At 41.5% G+C, this 23361-nt stretch overlaps 1 protein-coding gene across 4 annotated transcripts in view; it reads left to right on the top strand.

Moving 5' to 3' along the window:
* LRCH1 (leucine rich repeats and calponin homology domain containing 1) overlaps positions 1-23361 on the top strand; it is a 201559-nt gene that overhangs the window by 130955 nt on the left and 47243 nt on the right. For all 4 annotated transcript variants that reach the window (XM_042918678.1, XM_042918761.1, XM_042918850.1 and 1 more), the window contains exons 4-10: positions 8698-8803; positions 13958-14094; positions 14819-14946; positions 16051-16114; positions 19574-19679; positions 21469-21596; positions 22856-22923. In XM_042918678.1, coding sequence (XP_042774612.1) covers positions 8698-8803; positions 13958-14094; positions 14819-14946; positions 16051-16114; positions 19574-19679; positions 21469-21596; positions 22856-22923 — 737 coding nt within the window. The remainder of the gene's footprint in view (positions 1-8697; positions 8804-13957; positions 14095-14818; positions 14947-16050; positions 16115-19573; positions 19680-21468; positions 21597-22855; positions 22924-23361) is intronic.

Below are 23361 nucleotides of genomic sequence, written 5' to 3'. Positions count from 1 at the left end.
ATATTATGTCTCTGAAGTCCATGGTGTATACCAACAGCATCTCACAGGTTGGAACAGCCACATTTCTCATGCTCGTAGCTGTGGCCGAGCAGCTCTGTAGCCTGTGGTCTTTGACTCTGTGCGCCAGCATGATTCCTTGTGAAAAGCATTTATTTGTGACATTGGTGAATATTTCATTTGTTGCCATTATTTAACCACAAGGGGTGAGTGGCCTTGCTTAAGGTCACAGACTAAAAAAAGATTAGTTTCCATCCGTTCTTATTTATCTTTCATATCTTTTTGCTTAAAATGGCAGTGCTACTGTAGGTAACCCTGTCAAATGATTTTTAGCTATCAGTTGGAAAGAAATTCCCTGGAGAGCCTGAAATAATTCCAGACTTGCTTGGGAGGCTTTTGTTTAAATGGTTACGTGGTAACCAACTTGTTAAAAAGTTTGACAGCTCCCACCAGACCCCACCCAAGCATTCAGGGTACTTTAAAGCCAATGACGTGCTGATAAAATCACTCAATTTATTGGTCTCTGAGCATTGTTTGGCTATTTTAGAAGAAATATTTTTAAATTTCACATTAGACTCAAAGAGTATCCCAAACGGAGTTGTAAACTCTCTCCTCTTCCAAGTGTGAGTATTCCAGAGTCATCGCTGGTTTAAAAAACAAAAGAAGAGAACCATAGCTGTTGCAAGAAAGGAGTTGTCCTCTGTAATTTTTAAGGACTAGAGCTGGAAAACATCACCTTACCGTCTTAAATATATCACAGTTATCTGAAACTGTGAAAATGAAACAAAAAGCATTGCCATTCAGCGATTGGCTTGTCCAGCCATTTGAGATGGTGCAGAGAACAAAGGAGCACAATTGTTCCTCCTTCCATGAAGAAGCCATTAAGAAACACCTACTGAGATGTCCTTTATTGAATCCATGAGAGGCCAGGATAGAGGTCTGTGCTGTTTCAGGTGCAAGAGAATTTAGGGATTCTTAGCTCTTTGGAACTGGCCCCTCCGGGCTCATTTGTGATGGGAATGACCTAGAACTTTAGGACCTTTCTGGCCTCTTTGACTTCCTTCTGTACCTCTGGTACTCTAAGAGCTGTAGCTGTATATAGATGTTGTTTTGTAAGTCTTTGTATCTGGGCGTTCTTTCTGTAAGAGAAAGAAAAAGCAATAGCGTTTACTGAGCACCTACTATATGCCAGGCACTCTGCTAGGTATATGGCATGGGCAATTTCATATAATCTTGACAATAACCCAGCAAGGTAGATATAATATCTACAGTTTGTAGACAGATTTGAGTTTCAGAATTATTTACCCAGAGCTAGGGGGGCCCTGGAGTGGTGGAGCTGGGGTAAAAACCAGTTTTGTGTGATGAAAGCCCCAATCCTTTCAATAGCACCATTCAGCTGTGCTTACTGGGTCTTCTTCTGGATCGTTTAGCATCTCACGGAGAGGGACCCTGTGGTGTTTGCTTGTTTGTTTGTTGAGTTCCTGGTTCATCTTGGCAGTGGTTTTCCCATTAAAGTTGGGGCAGCGCACCAACAGTTGAGAGTGAATCAGAGAATGAATGTTGCAAAACTCAGGCCGTGTCTGTGTGCAGGTCTCCTCGCTGAGGAACCACAGCCGGGCAGGGAAGGTCAGTAGAGGGTGCTGGTGTTGACTAAACCTTATTTTACTCATTAAAACGACATTAGCATTTGGAAACATGGTTCTTGTACTGTCGAATCATGCCCGAAGGGGAAGACATGCTGAGTACCTGGGAAGAGATGCTGTGTGTGTGCCTTCTGTGATAATAACCAGAGGGCCGTGAAGATAATCACACTGTGGCAGAGCACGACGAACTTGAGTTTTCTCACGGTTCCCAGAGCGGGCTGACATACTGAGGGCCGGAGACTGTCTGTCCCTTGTTTGGTTTCTTTCAGTTCTGTCTTTCTTCCGCTCACGCAGTGTGTGAAAATCGTGGCTTCCAGCTGTAAGAGAACACAGTATCACTGCTCCAGAAGCCTGCTCTTACACAGAACCTGACTCAAGGAATATCTGGTGGAACGGTGCATTTCCTGGCCCTGCCTAGACCTCTCTCTCCTTTCCTAAAATGTTTGTTTGTGTGGCGAGTTTGAATTCAGGGATTGATTGTAGACACAGGATGTATTGACCTGGTTCTGAGGAGAATTCCTCCATTATTGTTTTTTAATTTTTTTCTTTTTTTCTTTTACTCTTGAGAGAGAGAGAGAGAGACAGAGCGTGAGCAGGGGAGGAGCAGAGAGAGTGGGAGACACAGAGTCTGAAACAGGTTCCAGGCTCCAAGCTGTCAGCCCAGAGCCCGATGCGGGGCTCGAACTCATGAACCGCGAGATCGTGACCCGAGTCGAAGTCAGATGCTTAACAGACTGAGCCACCCAGGCGCCCCTCCTTCATTATTTTCATACATAACATTCCAGCCTCTGAGTTAGGTATAGCGGAGACATTAATTCATGTGTCTGCCATAATCTTTTTTCCATTCACAGTCTTTGGACATGCCTTCTAACCTATCTGGTTTCTGCGGGACAGTTGGAAGTCCGTGGCTTGTTTACCATCTATTCTGTTGAAGAGCATTGGGTTGGAAGGAAGGGTGTGGAGCGGAGTTTTTTACTAGAAGGAGACATTCAGTAAGTGTTGGGAGGTGACAATACCAGAGGTTGCTTGAAAAAGTTTTGAGTTTAAATGAACATACTGGATTTTTCTTAAAAGAAAGAAATTCTGACTACAGGCATTGAAGTTTTTGATTGCTAAGAAATCAAAATTGACATTACTTCTAAGTTAAGTATCTATCTTTCAAATTCTCTTCATTATTTCTGATGTGATAAATGGATCTTCCTAATATTACAAGGAAATTTAAATTAATTTTGCCACTTCCTTTTACATAGGTACAGAGAAGTTAAGACATTGACCTAAAGTCACACAGAAAGTCATACAATAGACATTTCCTCCCAAAAAAAGAGTATGAGCCCTTGATGGGAGTTAATAGCTTAAATTTCCTGTCAGACTGTTCACATTCCCTTCAGTTAACTAAAGAGCTAGATTCATTACAAAAGTATGGCTTAAGCAATGGTATAACTACACTAGGTTTTTGAAAACCTGAGAGATCAAGGTAGCTCATGAGAAAATACTGTGTGCACCGTTCCACAGGGTGGCCTGGTTACACTGGACATCTTCCCTAACCAAGATCATCTTGACACATTATTTGTGTTGGTTTTCATTAGAGGTTACTCCTTAAAAAATCGTTTTCTTTTTTACAGTATTATTTTCTGAAAGTGAACATCACCTAGTTTAATCATGTCTGAACTTAATCTGGTGTTTTAAATCCTTGTGTTTCTTACATACTGAAGATAAATTAACAACTAGTATTTGATAACAAAAATCCATTAGTCTCCAGTGTGCATTTAATACTTCTAGTAAATTCCATTATTGCCTGGAAGGGCTGGCATAAAATGACTCTAACGTTTTTTACTTAAAAACATGTTGATTAAACCAGTGGAAAAAAAGTATATTTTAGGTCATAGTTAAAATTGTCCAGTTTTTTTTTTTTTTTACTCTAAATGACTAAATTGGGCTGGCTGGCCCTTTAACTTAAGTGTGAGTATGTATGTTATTATATAATAATTAGATTCATTTCTATATAACAAAGAATAGAATTTGTAAATATTTATGACATGTTTATGATGATTTCTTTTTGGCCTGCTTGTACATTTGCAGTATTATAACAGTAAACATATGACAATTTGATCCATTGAAGCATGCAATAATTATTTTCTAAGACATAGTTTAAGGGCTAATAGACAATTCAGAAGGGATTCATTTGACCATTCTAAGAAGCCACTGAATCTGGAATTCACAGCTTGGTAAATTCACAACTAAATGCGGAAGAAGTGTGAGGCATTAGTGTTCTTTACTTACTAAATTCATTTTCCTAAATGTTATCTTTTTTTTTTTCTTTAACGTGTATTCATTTTTGAGACAGAGAGAGACAGAGCATGAACGGGGGAGGGTCAGAGAGAGGGAGACACAGAATCTGAAACAGGCTCCAGGCTCTGAGCTGTCAGCACAGAGCCCAATGCGGGGCTCAAACTCACGGACCGCGAGATCATGACCTGAGCCGAGGTCGACCGCTCAACTGACGGAGCCACCCAGGCGCCCCTAAATATTATCTTTTTAAAATTAACTCAAGACTTGAAAAACCAGACCTTAGGCTAAATGTGGACAGACATATTTTAGAGAACCAGCCTGTTCTAGGATGATGTTTTTCATGTTCTAACCTGAAATATCCCAAAACATTTAGAGTATTATCTTCTCTCATCTTTTTCCTCCTCCTCGTTCCCCAGCTAATTAAGACACGGGAGGTTTTGTTTTTGTGACGAAATTCATCGCCTCTTTAAAATTCAGCAAGGTTCGGTAACTGGGAGGCAGTAGACTTTTGCTTAATTCTGTAATATGGATTATACAATAGTGTAAAGTCTTTTTCAAAATTTTTTCAATGTTTATTTTTGAGAGAGAGAGAGACACACACAGAGCATGAGTGGAGGGGAGGAGGGAGAGGGAGACAGAGAGTCCGACACCGGCTCCAGGCCCTGAGCTGTCAGCACAGAGCCCGACAGGACACGTGGCTCGAACTCATGAACCATGAGATCATGACCTGAGCTAGAGTCAGGTGCTTAACCGACTGAGCCACCCAGGTGCGCCTATGGTGTAAAGTCTTTATCTTGCTTCCTTGCTAGATCCGCCTGCGCATTTCCCCCTCATTATTTTGGCAGGATAGGAAATAACCGACCAAAGAGTACTATTGAAACATTTTGACCTTGGGGCGCCTGGGTGGCTCAGTCGGTTGAGCGGCCGACTTCGGCTCAGGTCACGATCTCGCCGTCCGTGAGTTCGAGCCCCGCATCGGGCTCTGTGCTGACAGCCTGGAGCCTGTTTCAGATTCTGTGTCTCCCTCTCTCTGACCCTCCCCCGTTCATGCTCTGTCTCTCTTTGTCTCAAAAATAAATAAACGTTAAAAAAAAATTAAAAAAAAAAAAAAGAAACATTTTGACCTTCACTATACACCCTTCAAAATGTGAATGGACAATTGGACTTGGTGTTTCTAATTGTCTACAGATGTACTGTCCTGTAAGTCAAAAGGAAAAAACTCTTTATCATTATGTTTGTTTTTTTTTTTTTAAGTGTAAATTGGGTAACTTCTTTCCCTGCTGGTTAAATAAACATATAAATATAGCTGAGGGGAGGTGATTTTCCTTGATAAAGCCATTGTGTTAGAAATATATGTTAGAAAAAAAAATTACCTTATATTTAGGGAAATAGCATAGCCTTTCTGGCTAACCAGAGGGTAATCGACAAAATGCAAAGCGTGTTTTATAGTACACCCCAATGGCATAAGACTGACTGAGATTTTATGAGATTTTATGCTGTGAATAATCTGCCTAAAAATATGTTATCTTTTGCTTCCCTCTCTCCCCTCCTTTTTTCTTGAAAGAACGTTTTTAAAGAATTCTGTCCTTGAAGCTTCTGAAAATTTTCAGTTTTATATCAAAAATCTGTGATTCCCGTAAATTGCAAAAGGATTTTTCTTGTGCAGTCATACACAGACTTACAAAGACCTACTGTAGATGTCAATAACATAACTTCTCTCCAGAGAAGAAAAATTCCCACTATTTCTTCCCTAAGGACCCTCCACTCCTATCACCAGTGTGACTATGCCTGGCTGTGAGTCCAATAGCATGATTTAATCTCATATATTTCTGGAAATATATACTATTAGTATATAGTATATATACCTATACACTATTTGTGTGAAGGCTCTTTTAAAAGAGAATGGAGGGGCACCTATCTGTCTATCTGTGCTCACGCTCTGTCTCTCTCAAAAATGAATAAACATTTAAAAATTTTTTAATTTTGTCAATGTTTATTTTTGAGAGAGAGACACACACACAGAGTGTGAGTGGAGGAGGGGCAGAGAGAGAGGGAGACAGGGAATCCAAAGCAGGCTCCAGGCTCTGAGCTGTCAGCACAGAGCCCGACGTGGGGCTCCAACTTGTGATCGGTGAGAATGTCATGACCTGAGCTGAAGTTGGACACTTAACCGACTAAGCCACCCAGGCACCCCAGTGAATAAACGTTTTTAAGAAATCTTAAAGAGAATGAAATGGAAGGATACTTGCTTATTTGTGACTCGGTTGAGGCAAAGAAAGATACAGATTTCATTGAAAGGGTTTGGTTGTTGGTACTTGTGACTGATCAGATACCATAGGAATTGGGAAAAGGTAGCATTTTACTTTTTACCTCTCGTACATGGAAGTGCATGCAGAAAGGCAGAATTATTTGCTGATACAGTGAGGGGCTAAAAGTGACGGGACAACTCCCTGGACTTTCGAATTCTATAATTATTTCCTTAGACTTGTATTTCTCTGCAGATGTGCTTTGTGGGTTATTTGTTTTGTTTTGTTTTTAAACACTAAGGATGTTTCTCAAGGAATTTTATGTGACTTTCTGGGCCAGGAGTGATGCATCAACAGCCAGCCTGGGGGTGACGCCTTTGAACACCTCGTGTTAGCCTGTCATGCCACCTCCCCTCGGCCAGACAGCTGAAAAGTCCCGCGGGCTCATTGCATTGTGCACTCAGCCTCTGCAGAGGCCTGCTTCATTCCCTTTTATCAGGAGTGATTTTATTCCTCTTCAGCAAGTGATACTCGTTTAGCAGCCTCGTGACCTTGGCAGATTACCAGGTCACCAGAGGATTTTTAGATGAGAAGAGATTAGAGGGCAGTGATGCCCTGTGTTCTGCATAGTCCTGTTCTTACGGGAGCCCTGGGGTTTGAGGGGACTGGTTAATGGTGAATTCTCATCTGAGTGAATGTGAAACCGATTTCTGCAACGAGGCTTTGCTGCCTTCTAAAGTGAAAGGGGAGTGAAAGGGGAAGTTTTTGCAGGTTGAGAAGCGATGTGGGGTATCTAAAGACTTGACCCCACTGGGATCGTTCCTAGCCCAAGTATATCTGTGGTTGTGCCTTTCCAGGAGGGACCTGCCAGGGATTGGTGTGTTTGTGGGAGCATCCTGGGGTTCCAGCCATGAGGCAGAGAGAGCCACAGCATGTGGAGTGTCAACATAAATGGGCTTCAGAAATTTCATCCAGCACTTCCCGATCCCTTACTTTAGTCCCGGCACTCTGCTTGGCACCAGAAGGATGGAGTGAATGAGAGCCTCCCATCTAGTTCACAGGCTTCTAACAGAAAGCAAATGTGTGCACACTTGAATACGGTAATAGATTATCCCCAGGACCACCAAGGAAAAAGGGCATTCTCTGTGGGTATTCATTCAGAGGGGGACAGTGAGGGAAACCTCCACAAAGGTTTCAGAGAAGAGAGAGCCTTGAATTAAATCTTGAAGGATGCAGGTGGGACAAGAGGACGATATTGGGGAGGGGCACACCAGGCAAGGGAAGAGCCGGAAGAGGTTTGGGACTGAGAAACCCTTGGCACACACTGGCGGCTGCAGTCGGTAATCACGTGGCCTGGGGATGCAAGCAAGGGCTTTCAGAGAGGTGGCGCTGGAGAAATCCATCTGAACCGTAGCTGCTGGGCCTTGCTGTGGAGTCGGGGACTTTACCCCATGGGTTTCTGAGACATTGCTGTTGCAGATGTCTAAGCTGGTAAATGATGCAGTGAAATGCGCATGCTCCGGCAGCTCTGTGACAGGTGGATCTGAGGGGCAGATCAAGGAGACCATTATAGTGCCCAGTGAGATGGAGTGTTGGTCTGGACAATAGAGTAGCTGGGGTGGAGGATGGAGAGCCGAGCAGAGCTTCCAGAGAAAGTGGAAGAGTGGGATTAGGGGAGAATAAGATTATAAATCTCATAGTTTTCATTCTGCACTCGTCAAGAGGCGGTTCCAGTCAACTGTTGATAGGATATTAGTCTTTCAGTGCAAAAAAGACATCATCCGCATGCCCCACAGTCTTGGAAAATGTACCAAAAGGTGTTCAGGTCCACAGACTTTCCAGCCTTCCAGTTGCAAATCCATTTTAAATAAATAACGCATCCAAAAGATGCATTCATAGTCACAGTTTTTCACTGTCAGATGTGAGTGTTTGGTAAGTAGGATGTGTGACCTTCTATTTCGAGGTACTGTGGTGGCTTCACAGTGGGCGGGCATTTGTTCCGAGTGGTAACTGCCTTGGACTCCTGACTTAACCTCCCTGAGGCTCATTTTTCTGACTGTAAATATTAAGCTGCTAATACTGCCTCAGGGGTTCGTGGTGAGAATTAAATGAGACTGAAGCACATGAACGCAGCAGGTGCGAGGCCGGCAAAGGAGCTCCTGAATGCTCCGAATATCCTTCCTTTTCTCTTTTTGTCCTCAGTGTTCAAAATGCTGCACTTTCCTTTTCTTCTCTGTGCTAAGCCTGACCTACAGACCAGGATAAAAATGTACCCGAGTAGTTGCCCTCATATTTAATTTCCTTAAGGAGGCATCTGGGTGTCTCGGTCGGTTAAGCGTCCGACTCTTGATCTCAGCTCAGGTCTTGATCTCAGGGTCGTGAGCTCAAGTCCCGAGTTGGGCTGTGTGCTGGGCGTGAAGGCTACTAAAATAAATAAATAAATTCCTGAAGGAGATTTCACATGGGATGCTTGATTTCCTGGAAAAAGATGCTTATCATTTCTGCCTTTGCTTTTGATGCAGGACGTCAGCTGCAACGAGATCACAGCCCTGCCCCAGCAGATAGGTCAGTTGAAAGCTCTACGGGAACTGAATGTCAGAAGAAATTACCTTAAAGTCTTACCACAAGGTAAAAAGAATAAAATAGGAGATGTTCATTATTATTATTTTTTGGTTTACTTTTGTGAAGAAGGCAGTTTGTCTAGTCATGTTTGTGTATGCCTAATAATATTACTTATTATATTAATATGAATTCTGTGAATTTCACATGCAGATGACAGAAAAGTTAATATCCAACTTTTCATTTTAGTCAAGGGGTACAGCAACACTATCATTCCCCTGTATGAGACTGTGTGTGTGTGTTAGTTTGCTCGGGCTCACATAACAGACTACCACAGACTGAGTGGTTTACACAACAGAAATGTACTTTCTCACAGATCTGCAGGCTGGAAGTCCGAGATCAAGGTGTCTCCTGAGAGCTCTCTCCTTGGCTTGCAGATGGCTGTCTTCTCCCCATGTGTTCACATCATCCTTCCTCTGTGTCTCTGTCCTAATCTCCTCTTCTTAAATTTTTTTTAAACGTTTATTTTTGAGAGACAGAGAGAGACAGAGCACGAGCAGGGGAGGGGCAGAGAGAGAGGGAGACGCAGAATCTGAAGCAGGTTCCAGGCCCTGAGCTGTCAGGACAGAGCCTGACGCTGAGCTCGGACTCATGAACTGTGAGATCGTGACCTGAGCCAAAGTCAGATACCTAACCTAGTGAGCCACCTGAGTGTCCCGAATCTCCTCTTTGTATAAGGATACCAGTCATGTTGGGTTGTGGCCCACTCAAATGACCTCATTTTAACTCTTGAAAGTCCTTACCTCCAAAATCAGTCACATTCTGAGGTACTGGGGGTTAGGACTCCAACATAGGAAATTTGAGGACACAAAATTCATAACAGGAGTTGTTTTTGGTATGGATGTGTGATGTTCTGGAACAATGAGCCAACACTTTAGGTCATATACTTGGTCTTGTAGACCCAGCTATTAGGATTTCTGGCTTTGGCTATCTGGTATGGCATCTATGCTTCAGGTGAGGGCACTGCCCCTGATGAAATGGTAGTCGGACTAATGTCACTGGCAGTTTTAGTGAATTTCTCAGAGGCCAGAAGCAGGGATCTTCCAGAGTGTCAGCACCGAGACTGGTTGCCTGCTCAGACGTCCCTACTCGGGAGCCAGACTCAGGCGAACCCTTCCCTGCGGCTGTGGGCCTGTCCAGGATGTCCCTCTGACATGTTGTCTTTGAGTTCAAATAAAAAGATACAGTTGTTCAGAAATGGTGCACCATTAAGAACTTTGACAAGCAGCTCTGTAGATGGTGGTGGATCTGAATTTCATATTTTGGGCTTCTTGTTCAGACTTGAATCAGAAGGAGTTGAGGAGCAGTGGAAGGAACACTGAATGCTTTCCCAAAAACATGCTCTGGTTTTCAAAGATCGCATTCATTTCCATCAGTTCCATTTAAGGCCCCTGGGCATACCCAGTTTCAAACATATATTTAAAAATACACATCAGGGGCCCCTGGGTGTCTCAGTTGGTTAAGCGTCCAACTTCAGCTCAGGTCGTGATTTCATGGTTCGTGGGTTCGAGCCCCGCGTCGAGCTCTGTGCTGACAGCTGGGAGCCTGGAGCCTGCTTAGGAATCTGTGTCTCCCTCTCTCCGTCCCTCCCCCGCTCACACTCTGTCTCTCTCTCTCTCTCTGTCTCAAAAATAAATAAACATTAAAAAAATTTTTTTAAATATACCTCAAAGCAAAAGCATATATTTGGAAAGAAAAGCTAAAACACTTGGTTAATCTGACACTATTGCAGCAAGTTGAGAGCTACCTGATTTTTTTCTGCATTTCGATCTTTGGCTTGAAGGCAAACCAGTGAAGCTCATGGAAGGGAAAGAACTTTCTAAAATGCACTGTGCTTTTATGGATGGGACATTTGAGTGCCTGCCTGCCACCGTCACCTTGCTTGTGCATTTTTAAAGAAGGAATGTTATGGGGCGCCTGGGTGGCTCAGTCAGTTAAGCATCAGACTTCGGCTCAGGTCATGATGTCCTAGTTCGTGAGTTCGAGCCCTGCCTCAGGCTCTGTACTGATAGCTCAGCACCTGAAGCCTGCTTGGGATTCTGTGTCTCCCTCTCTCTGCCCCTACCCCACTTGCGCGTGTCCGAGTGTACACGCGCTCTCTCTCTCTCTCTCTCAAAAAAAAAGTAAATAAAAATTAAAAAAAATTTTAAAGAAACAAAGTTAGAAACCATCTCAGCACAAAGATGTATTACTTCATTATTTGAGATGACTTGGTATAAAAACATTGTTTTTTCATTCTGTCATTGTCCAATGCATTTTGATTGGATGACATTGTTTTTCTTGGTTTGAGCAAGTACCAAGGGGAGAAACTCTTACTAACAACACATTTGTAAGCATTTAACCTTTCATAGCATTAACGGAAACTTTTCTTTACATTTAAGCTCTCATGCTAATCATTGACAAATCATTACAAATCCCCAAACTCTCATTTTCAAAAGAAAAATGTAATGGAGCCATGGAATGGTTGCCTATTGTAGTTTCGAAGCATGTGAAAAGTGTGTCCACACAACTTGTTCTCCCTACTTCCTGTGCTCCTACCTTTTTTTTTTAATGTCTTTTTTTTTTTTTTTTAATTTTATTTTCGAGAGCAAGAGACAGAATGTGAGTGGGGGAAGGGCAAAGGGAGGGAGACACAGAATTCGAAGCAGGCTCCAGGCTCTGAGCTGTCAGCACAGAATCTGATGCGGGGCTTGAACCCACAAACCATGAGATCATGACCTGGGCCGAAGTTGGACACTTCACACACTGAGCCACCCAGGTGCCCCCCTATGCTCCTACCTTGAAAGCATTCCTTTCCCTGGAAAAGATAAGTTACAAATTTCTATCCTTTTCATAATTATGTTTTCTCAGGTTTGATATTTTAAAATCTACTCAAAGCTAAGGCTTTAGTTTACTGGAAACTTTTTTTTTTTTTTAAGTAACTTCCTGAATATCAAATTTCTTTTTTGCTTCACTGGGGAGAACTCCATTAACAAAAGAGCATTGATGGTGCTTGCAGGCAGTGAATTTTAGGACTTTCCATATTTACTTGTTTTTCCTCTTTGAGTACCCCTCCCCATATGCTTTCAATCTGAGGAGGGAAAACTAGTCTGTAGCCTTAATTACCCAATCAATTTTGTGGTGGTTTTACTACAAATACTACAACCAGGAGACCATACTTTGTTTTTTCTAGGACACGAATGGACAGAGGTAAGATTAAAGGAGTCACTCATTGACCTTCTTTGCAACAAAGGGTTCCCTGGGATTTTTTTTTCTTACTCCCTTTTTCTGCCCTGTTTCTTCTTTTGACCATGTCTGGGCTGGTGTTAGCACTTTCTCCCCGCCATTTTCTTGTTGTGAAACTGCCAGGCTCTCGTTTTCCTAAACTAAGATGGTAATTGTGTCCCAAACTACAATTAAAGGGAATAGTCGTTGTAAAAGCCATTCTTACTTTACCTTATTTATTTAAGTTGCCTCTCCTCCCTCTCCTGCTATGACTTCCAGGATCTTAGCCCTCAGTCTTACTTAAAAGTCTTCATTTCCAGTGGCAAAGAGTTGAAGAAACAGAGTCCAGTTACATTTTGCTACTAATTTGTCAACCTAAGTTTAGTGAGTAAAATTAACTGTCTTAGAGATGGATTGATATCACTACGGGTACAGCAAGGGGATATTCCTTTTGTATATAAGTCTCTCTAATTCTTAACCCGGGTTTTAAAACTAAACTATGAAGCGAAAGAGATCTTACTTTCCCTTTTCCTTTGACTTTCTTGATTCCATGCTGTTTTCCACGTTCCCCTCCTCCCTCTCTCCTCCACCTTCCCTTGCTCACAGAGCCTTCAAGGCAACCTCCAGGACTAGTACGGGGTGAGGCAAATCATTTACCCTGCTCTTGAGGGTAGGGGGTGCGGACTGGGTTTGGGCAGCGAATTATTCGGGGCAGTTTGCAAACTACACTTCCTGAGTTTCTCTTGCACGGCCGCCTGTCGGGAGCCGAGCTGGGGACCTGCCACGTGGGGTGCTCTGCTCCCTCTGTTCTAGCACTAGTCCCTCTGTTCTAGTCACTAGCCTCGTGACTCCTTGCGGAGTAATTCACGTTCACTAAGGCATGAAACAAGGAAAGTCCCTTACACGCCCAGATTGCAGTGAATAGGAGAGGAGATAACCGGTTGCTAAGAGCATCTTTGTTTGTGGAGCTTGAAGTGGCATAGCTGAGTAAAGTGAAAACCCTAGGGCTTACTGGGAGGAGAAGAGGAATTGTGTTCAGTGCTCACTGCAGGTCACTTCGTCTAAGGCCCGCTCATCCTCCATTTTGGAACTCCCTGTGTCTTCCAAAGCACCGTATTTCACCCCTTACCAGGTCCCATAACAAACGTGGCGAGGCCCCTGCGGACCGGAACCCGCTGGAGTGTCCCACACAGAGAGACCTTAGTGGTTTGCCCCGTGTCACTCTACTTCTCTGGCGTGGCTCAGCCTCTTTGCTCTGCGGAATATATTTGACTTCGTTCCTTGCAGCTGCCAACGTCGGTTGGAATGCTTGAAATTACTGAGTGTTTACTGTGCCACTGGGTGGGGATTTTAAGCTAAATATAATGTTCTGTCTTGTTTGTGGAGCTACAGAAGACTTTTAAAAAGCAGCAGAATGGAGCCTCATCAAATCAGGATTATAGGGTCCATTGCAAAATTCCGAATTCGATAAAATTTAGTTTTTAAAGTGGAAGTAAAAAAACCATGAACGTATTTCTTGTAACTAGTTCTGAGGTTATGCCAGCCCAGATACATTCACTGGATAAGAATATTTTGTAATTAGCACATTGTTCGTATGCTAGCAGCTGAAGTTAAAATATAAACATGACCGATGTGGTGTGGCTTACGTGATTGTTTTGCTGGAAGAGAGGGCTTTCTGAACAATAGATACTGTAAATGTCAAGTGTGTCCGGCTTCTGTCAGAACTAACAACAATTTAAAATTATTGGGCTCCCCGTGAAAGATTTTCCCTCCCCTTTAGTAAAATATGTGATACACATACTTCATATTCCTGATGCATCACTGGCTTTGATTATGCTAAATGATAGTTTTCTTTGTAAGCAGAAAATTAAGTTTTGAATGTTAAGCCGTTTAATCTTGTTGCTTTCTGAAATTGTTCTTTTTCTTTCTTTTTTTTTTTTTCCCTCCCCTGTTCTTTAGAACTAGTAGAACTTCCCTTGGTAAAGTTTGACTTTTCCTGCAATAAAGTGCTCGTGATTCCCATTTGTTTTAGAGAGATGAAACGGCTGCAGGTATTACTACTTGAGAACAACCCTTTGCAGTCTCCTCCAGCACAGGTGAGGGCCCGCAGCAAAGCTGTTTCAGGGAGAAATGCTGTCAGTGGTGTGGGGAGGGGGGCGCGGGGGCGGCAACTCTGGGCAGAGCCGGACCTCTGATCGTCTGCTGAATTCACACTGTTTTAGACTTGATCACAGTCTCTGAAAGATGAAACCTTGGGTGAATCCGACTACAGTACGTTGTCTTCTGCTACATAGAGTCCGTTTACTAGCATTTAGCTCACTGTTCTGATCGCTGCAGTCCCAGAATTATAGGTGTGATTATGGCAGCATTTATACAGTCGTTGGAAACTCCTCCATGGAGCGTATGGCTTAGACTCAAGGAGGAATACATGCCTTACATTACTGTGAGCTGCGAAATGGAGTTCAAACATTTTCAAATATGATTGTCGGTTTTTCAGAGATAAGTTTCGAATTCAGCTGTTAAACCATGTGGGAACAAAGTGCTTCCAGAAGTGGGATGTTAAACCATGTCGGTTACCTGACTTCTGTATTTTTTTACACTATTTAGACTTAAACACACTTCTGTTAGAATGGTTTTCTATTCAAAGTAGAATCTGGAAGAAATGGTTGCCTAAATTCTCGTATGTTTTGGAGAGGCCAAATTGGGTGCGTATTGTTAAAGTGTTATTTTAAATGAAAATACACAGTCAAATGTCTAGGGTTTACATTTTGTTTTGCTGTTATAAAACGCTAAAAATTTGTGTTACTAATTTCTCCATAGATTTGCACAAAGGGCAAAGTGCACATATTCAAGTATCTGAGCATACAAGCATGTCAGATGAAGACAACCGACTCCCTCTATCTCCACACGATGGAGAGGCCACATTTACACCAGCACGTGGAGGACAGGTGGGTGTGACTGCAGTGGCCGAAAGCCCCTGTTTAGGATTTGTTTAGGCCAGAGTGCACCGGTTGGGTGGGTAAGTCCAAAAAATCCCTTGGTCTCTCTTAACCAGCACAGATTTATGGTGTGGGTAACCTTTCGGCATCTTGCAAATCTTATCTTCCCTAATCTAATCAATAATCGGTCTTTCTTGAGGACCGTTTGTGTATGGTATAACGTATATATATATGTATCTTTATACATGCAATCCATAATATAAATATGGGTATTTTTTACTTATCAGTTAAAACACCCATAAAGGCTCAGGTATGCTTTTTTTAATTATTAATTTTTAATATGCCACCAGAACATTGTTAAGAAACACTACAGGTTTTGTGTTGTAATTGTCTTTTTAAAAATGCGGTGTGCATAGTTTTTGCCATTTCCTGTTTGGAACCGATGTGTTGGAATCCTTTCACATGCCCTTGGCCTTTTTATGGCATAAATTGGGCCTTGAATTTTCAGAGAACAAAATTCCCACGCTGAACACATGTATAGAAACACAGGTTGTTTTGAGAGGTCTTCATTGCAGAGACCTTTCCTTAACTTTTTACTAAAAGAGTAAACATGGTGGCTTAAAATCTCAGGCTACCCTAATGATCGCTTTATTTAATGCTTAAAATATGTATTCATTATTTTACTTTTATAAACATCAAATTTATTTAGTCACTGGGTAAAAGGCTTACAGAATTATTGAAAGTAACTGTAGAAAAGTTAAAAGCCTCTTTTAACGTAAAAGGTAAAAGCAATTAGGTAGTTTTTGCTTTTCGTACACTGGCATCACTAAAATGAGAACATTGTTAACTGTTTCAAAGAACAGGCCCCTTGGTTAGAGTATGAATTTATGAAACCCTGAATGCAAAGAGTTTATCTTCTACTCTGCTTAGACAGAGTATCTGATTTTCATGAGGCCCTTGTCTTATTAATATTGGGCTGATTCGTTGCCTTATGGTAGTAATAAAATTTGTATAGCAGAGTCATTACTTGAATATAAATTGATGTATCTTGTTGTGAACTTTGCGATTTCATTTTTTTCTAAATGGATTCCATACCGATGGCATCTATCCCAGCAAGAAGGATTCTGATTCGGGCGTTGGAAGTGATAATGGAGACAAGCGTTTATCTGCCACAGAGGTAAAGTTCGTGATTAGATATTTTTCCTTCTGTGCTTCTAGCTGGATTTGCCTGCATTCCTGAACTCCTCTGTGGTAAAGGGCATTAATGCATCTATGTGAGAAGGTGTGATTATGTTTGTGAAAGCAATTTGAAATCCAAGTGTTATAGAAATATGAGCCGCTGTTAGTTTTTTCTGCATCTTTAATATTTTGTAAATGTCTCAAGGGTAGAGTCCCTATCTCCTTCCCCTCCCACCACACTCCTGGCATTATCTAGAATATTCGTTTTTTTCTTAAAGTTGATTTCTTTATATTGAGGGAGGGAGAGAAAACACACATACATGTGTGTGCACACGAGCCAGGGAGGGGCAGATGGCGAGGGAGATCCAGAATCCTATGCAGGCTCTACCCTGTCAGCTGGGAGCCCGACATAGGGCTCAATCCCATGAACCGCAAGATCATGACCTGAGCCGAAATCAAGAGTCAGACACTTAACTGACAGAGCCACCTGGGTGCCCCTAGAATATTCTCGAATGCTTCATAAATATTATGAAATGACTAAGAGTGGTCTGCAAGTACCCATGAGGCATTTTTATAAATATGTTTGTTTCTAATTGACAGAATAATTTGGGAAAAAAATTATTTGCATGGATAGATGTTAAGGAGTCAAATGTGCATTGCATTTTAGCAGTGTACCCACAGGAAGTTCGATTTTGAATAGCCAGAGTTTTTATAGCAATATTTGTTTTCCTGAAAGTCTTAAGGATTGTGTTTTTTTCAGACGGTTGGATAAAAGTTTGGTTACTTGTAAGCCAAGAAGCCACACGAGAGCTTCCTAACGTGGTTATAAATAGCTCAGTTAGCACATTTATCTCATTTATAGTTAGATTCCCCGAAACCTTTCACTAATATACCATTAAGTGGGGTTTATTGAGCAGGGGAGCTAGAAGGGACAGCTGGTGGAGGGATTGGATGTATCATCAGTCTTCCCTTTTGAGGAAATCTATTGAGATTTTGTGGTTACTGAGTTTTGAAATATAATTCTACTCTTTGAAGATGTAATTAATAGGTCAGTTACCCCATTTAAGGAGTTCTCCTTTGTACTCTGTGTGACTCCAAGAAAGCGCCTTTTGCCTGTTTTCTTCAGGTGTTTGAGGATTAATGTGTAGCTAAGATATTGCATTTTACTTCCTACAACATGCTTTATAAAGCAATGTATTAAAAACTTAGGATACCTTAAAGTCTTTCTAATACGGAACATTTCGAAAGGAGTTTGTAGGGAGAAAAAGAAGGCCAATTTCAATAAAAGAAAATTACTCTCATGAAGCCACATGAATAGTTTACTGTGGTTCCTTGGGGGAGGAAATACTCAACACATTACTTTATAAGTTGTATTTAATTCAACTCCCTTAGCTTTATTAAAACTCATAAGTCCCCTGAAATGTCCCATTGTTTCAGAAATTACTCACCCTCAGCTTATTTTCTATGAAGTTGAAACAGACTCTGCTTTATCCTTTATCTGTTTTTTAAGGATAATTAAGTTCATTAATAAAACATCACACAAAGAACCTCATTATCCTTTTGTTCTCACTTAATATAAGTAGGAGGCTAAAATCATTCTAAAAGGAGGCCAAGGGTTTATTCTGTCCCTTTTAACTAGATGCGTATCTTTGGAATTTTGCTAAGCTTTCAAGAGAGGAGGAGGGTGGAAGGAAGGACCACAGAAAGGATTTTATATTTGACAGTATTGAGTGCATGAATCTTCCCTCGGCCTTTTTATCTGGTCTCACATGGCCGCCTCATTACCTGAGAACACCTCCAAGAAATTTGTAGAAGGAAAAGGATTCTGACTCCTCCTCCAGTGTAGCTTTCTCTTTTCACTTTGTTTGGCAATTATGTTGTCATCTCACCGCTTACTAGGGTTTATCTGGCTCCCCACTTCTGTCTCCCTGTGGCATTTGCAAAGCACATCTCACTCCTTTGGCTGTTGCCATTGTCTGAGTACATTTAGCGTTTGTCTCTAAGAAGTTTAAAACGTGTTTTTCTCAAGATAAACATGCAAAAAAACTGGCGGCTGAATGAATATCTGTTTACTGGATGAAATGCACACTTGTTTTGCACCGGTTTCTAAATGATTTGTGCACGCGTCCAAATGGAAACAAACACTATCCTGAAAGTCACGGCTTCAAAAATTGAGGAACAGCCCACGACTCCCTGAAATGTGTTCTGTGGAGGTTCATGATCCCTGTGATTTGGAAAGCTTTTTACTAAATAGGAACACTAAAATGGAGACATACGAAAGTCACCGAGGCTCTGTATTTCATTTGTGACGGAGTCCTAGATTATCTGAATAAACTTCATCAGCTACTGTGAGAAACTAGCTCCCCAGAGACAACTTACTTTGAGTACTGAATTGAAGCCTTACTCTGAAAATTGCACGGAACACATTTCCTTTTAAGTACTACAGCCATTCAACACTTTCATATATTTGACGCAGCCTAAATTCCTATATTCTTCAACCTAAAACAGGGAAATAAACCGAAGCTTAATGTTGTACATAAGATGCACTGTAAATAAATGAGGTATTGTCACAGATATTGTCTGCTTTTTTAAAAAAATGTTTTAATGTTTATTTATTTTTGAGAGAGAGAGAGAGAGAGAGAGAGAGAGAGAGAGAGCATGAGTGGGGGGAGGGGAAGAAAGAGACAGAGACACGGAATCCGAAGCAGGCTCCAGGCTCCGAGCTGTCAGCACAGAGCCCAACATGGGGCTCGAACCCATGAACCTGGAGATTATGACCTGAGCTGAAGCCAGATGCTTAACACACTAAGCCACCCAGGTGCCCCCAGATATTGCCTGCTTTTTGTGACGAGCTGCATGAAACCTTACTGTAGTTTGGGAAATTGGTGTTGTCGTCAGATCTCAGAGTATCATTGCTATTACAACGATTGGTTGTGGCCTTTGGGCCACTGTGATATGGACCATATTTATAACATCACACTATATATATGTACAATTATTCCTTTGTTCTGTCAGGTATTACATAGTCCTTCTTAGTGCCCTGACCATTGCTCTTAGGTTGGAAAATGCCATCAGGTACCTGACAAAATTGTAGCTCAAAACATGTACAGAGAGACACTTGAGTGTTAATTCAGTGAGTTTTGACAAAGCGAACACACCCATATTACCAGCTGCTAGTTCAAGAAACAGAGCTTTACCAGTACCCCAGAAAGCCCACTCATGCGCCCACCCTCCAAGCCAAGAGTAGCCATTATCCGGACTTCAAACACCATGGATTAGTTTTGCTGGTTTTTGAACTTACGTAAGTGGAACTGTGCTTTGTATCTGGCATCTTTTACTCAATATTATGTGTTTGAGAATCACAGTTTTGGGTTTTTTTTTTAATCATATAGCATTCTCTTAATCTACATTGAGAACACTTGTCCCTGGAATAAAGCAGTGCACTATTTCTTTTTAGCCTTCTGATGAAGACACGGTTAGCCTCAACGTGCCAATGTCAAATATCATGGAAGAAGAACAGATCATCAAGGAGGACTCGTGCCATCGCCTTAGCCCAGTTAAAGGTCTGACAATGAGTGATGGGGAGAAAGTGCTTGTTTTTAAGTTTCAAATGCTATGTTTGCAATCTATCCCGATAGGGCCATGGTGATAGCTAACGCTTATTGAGCATGTCCTGAGCACCAGGCTCTTTGCTCATCTGTGAAAGTGATCCCATTTAAAGTCCAAAACTCCGAAATTTTAATCATCTCCGTCTTACAGGTAAGGAAACCAAGCCCGGACAGTTTAAGTAACATGCCAGTGATCACACAGCTAGCCAGTAGTAGAGTTGTTCTCGTTTTGAAGATTTATATAACAGTCTTTAAATCCACTCTTGGAAAGAAACTATTGCTATGTAGAGCTATTAGGCAACAACAGCCGTGGTAGCACATGAAATCCCCAAATCTCACTGGCTTAACACAATCCAAATCAAGTCTACACGAGAGTTAGTGATTGGCAGGCAGCTCCCCTCCAAAGACCCACGCTGCTTTCATTCTGAGATTCCACCATCTTTAACACAAGACTTCCAAGGTCCTATTTTAGGGCAGAAGAGGGCCGAACGTGGAGGTTTGCTCACAAGAGGTTTTTAATGGGCTGGGCCTAGGAGTGCCCATCTCTTACAAGCTAGGCTCGGACATATGGCCACTTCTAACCACATGTGAAGGGAGGAAATACAGTTGAGATGTGTGCCTAGGAATCCACTTGACTTTGGACACGATAGTTGACCTTAATTCTCTCACCTAAGTGAGATGGTTAGATTAGGAGATATCTAATTACCTAATTACGCATGGTCTTCTGTAGCTCTAAAGTTCTGTGGTTCTCTAATAATCATCAAATGATCACTAAGCACTTTATGTCCTGCCTACCTTGAAAATCCTAGCAACGTATTTCAAAAGTTGGTGGAAGCCCTCAGTCGATTACATTAGGGCAGGGTTTTGATTTTTTTTTTTTTTTTTTTTACTACTCCTATTTGTTCAGTGACTGTTAAAGAAAATCCTAAAATTTAGTGTTTGCTGATTTTTAGCACATGATTTCATGATAAGTGAATAATACAGAACTAGATTAATATGCAGATCATCTCCCTAACAGTTTGAATATGCCCTCATTAGTGATAGGGGAGCTGTGTGAACCAACTAGTGTTTGCTTTCACTTCATACCTTCAGGTTTTTTTAGTTTAGCACATAAGTTTAGCATTTAGGTTTATCTGAGGTTATGATTGGAACCATACAGTCTCCAAGATATATCACTGTATACTTTATGCAAGAATATAACTGCCTTTTTAGTAGATAATCTTTATAACATTATACAGTATAGGAGGTAGTGTTTTAGGCAAAGTTATAATAAAAGAATTCTGTAATTTGTTACCAGTGAGTTTTTTCCTCTTTGTTGTAGAAGTGGGTATTCTGCTAGGGGGGAGTCCTTAAAGGTAGCCCTCCTTGATTCTTTTTAGTTTCCAGATCAGGGAGAAGAGATATGTTTGCTGTTCCATTTGCCTCTTTATAGTTTCTTTCCTCTGTTTCTTGAGAAAGTTATAGGAGATCTCATTGCTTTCATAAGGGACTAAGCCACGAAGAGGAGTTGACTTTCCAGTTCATTTTGGGGGGCTTTCCATTTCTTTTACTTCTCTCCCTCCTTTTCCTCCTTTATTCATCTTTTCCTGACACCCTCAGGGAAGAGAGAAGTGGGGTCACTCAAATACCTCTATAAGAGGTAAGAGAGGAGACTGAAATAGTTAGCCGGTTTTGAGGTTCATCTGTGCTTTGCTTGTCTCTTCATGAGACCGTCTGTTTGTCTTTCTCTGTATTTTCCTGATAGGGGACTTTCATCAGGAATTTCAACCAGAGCCTTCCCTTCTGGGGGACAATGACAACTCAGGAGAAGAAAGAGACCAATTTACTGAAGAAAGAGATGTTCTCCGTTCAGAATTTATAACGTATATTAAGGCAAGTTGAGGATCAAATAATTTTTTTTTAATCTTCTTTTGTTTGGCACCTTAACATTTAAGTTCAAGGTTACCAGTCTGTCACCTTAAATGCCAACGTACTGCCAGTGTCCTCAGATTTTTATAACATGGAACATCTTCTCAAAGTTTGGGGTGTGTATTTTCTGACATTAGGAGCTGGTCCCTGTCAGACATAACCTCTCCGTTTGTCTGTAAATGTGTCTGATTTTCTTTTATATTCAGTAATTGCTTGGCTTTCCACCACTCAGTGCATCAGGATAAGTTTGCAAATGTAATAGAATTGCCATTACCATCTAGTAAAAGTTAACATGGAAAGAGATTCACATTCTTTTCAATGCATTCTAGGTGAATACTTTTCTTAGAAGTATGTCCATTGTAAAAAGAGGAAAGTGGAAATTTTTAAAATCTGGAAATGAATGTCTTCTCTTTCTGGAAAGGTTACTCTGAGGCATTTTCTGTTAATTGTTTTATACTTTTTTCCCAAGAACACACACACACACACACACACACACACACACACACACCCCTCGTCTCACAAATAGTACAATGCGTATGCTCATGTGACTGACAAACCCAACTAATAATGGAGGAATCTGTCAACAGCAAGAGGTGCTAAGAGGGTGGAAAGAAATAGAATTAAGCTTTACATTTCTGACTCTAAGTTAACCGGTATTGTGGTCCTGGGTCAGATCTCTTTAATTTTTAATTGTGGTAAAATATCTATAACATAAAACTTACCATTTTAGCCATTTTTAAGTGTAGAGTTCAGTGGAATGTTCTCATTGTTTTGCAGCCATCACCAGAACCTTTTTTATCTGGTAAAACTGAGACTTCAAACCCATTAAACTGTAATTTCCCATTCCCTGCCCCCCCCCCCATCTCCCTTGGGAGCCACCATTCTGCTTTCTGTCTCTATGGGTGACGACTCTAGCGACCTCATATAAGTGGAATCATACAGTATTTGGCTTCTTGTTACTGACTTATTTCACTGAGCATAATGTCTTGAAGGTTCACCGTGTTGTAGCACGTGTCGGAACTGCCTTTTGAAGGCTCGATGACGTTCCATTGTATGTATAGACCATATTTTGTTTATCCGTTTATGTGTAGATGGACACTTGGATTGTTTCCACCTTTTGGCTGTTGTGGCTAATGGTCCTGTGAACATGGACGAAGGCAGGGTTTGACTGTTGACTGTTGATAGCCAGTGGCTCTCAGAATTCCCATATGTTCTGTCCACAGGATAGGGCTGAGGACTGTGAAGAACTGTTACGGATAGAAGAGGACACGCACTGGCAGCCTGAGGGAATGTGAGTATCCAGGGCCTGGTTATGAGCTACCTGTAAAGTTCATGGTTCAAGCAGAAGGCAGCCCTGTCGTGATAGAATTTTGGTCTGCTTTACTTTGGGTAAGCCTGTATTCTCACCCAGTGATATTGATAAGTTTTTCTTATCATTGATAAGTTTTTCCTATCATTCCTATCAATAGGTTTTTCTCTGTCAGATGGTATTGGGGTGTTACGGTGCAAGGTCACACCTCTTCCTTGGCCTTGAGTTTCATCTGATTGGAGGCTGTGGATAGAATGTGATTCAGGAGATTAGATGAAGTTTCTACACTGGAGATTCTAGCTTACTGCCATTTGTCTGAAGAAACCAACAACTGGACCCAGAGCAATACGTAGTCCCGGTCACTCTTTACCTAGCCTTCAGGTTCAAGAGCTGAGAAAACCGTATACCTCTCATGTCTTG

Source organism: Panthera leo, chromosome A1 (genome assembly GCF_018350215.1).
Source record: "Panthera leo isolate Ple1 chromosome A1, P.leo_Ple1_pat1.1, whole genome shotgun sequence".
In the NCBI taxonomy this organism is placed as follows: Eukaryota; Metazoa; Chordata; class Mammalia; order Carnivora; family Felidae; genus Panthera; species Panthera leo.
Note: the sequence above shows the minus strand (reverse complement) of the source record. Positions and strands in the feature narration are given on the sequence as shown.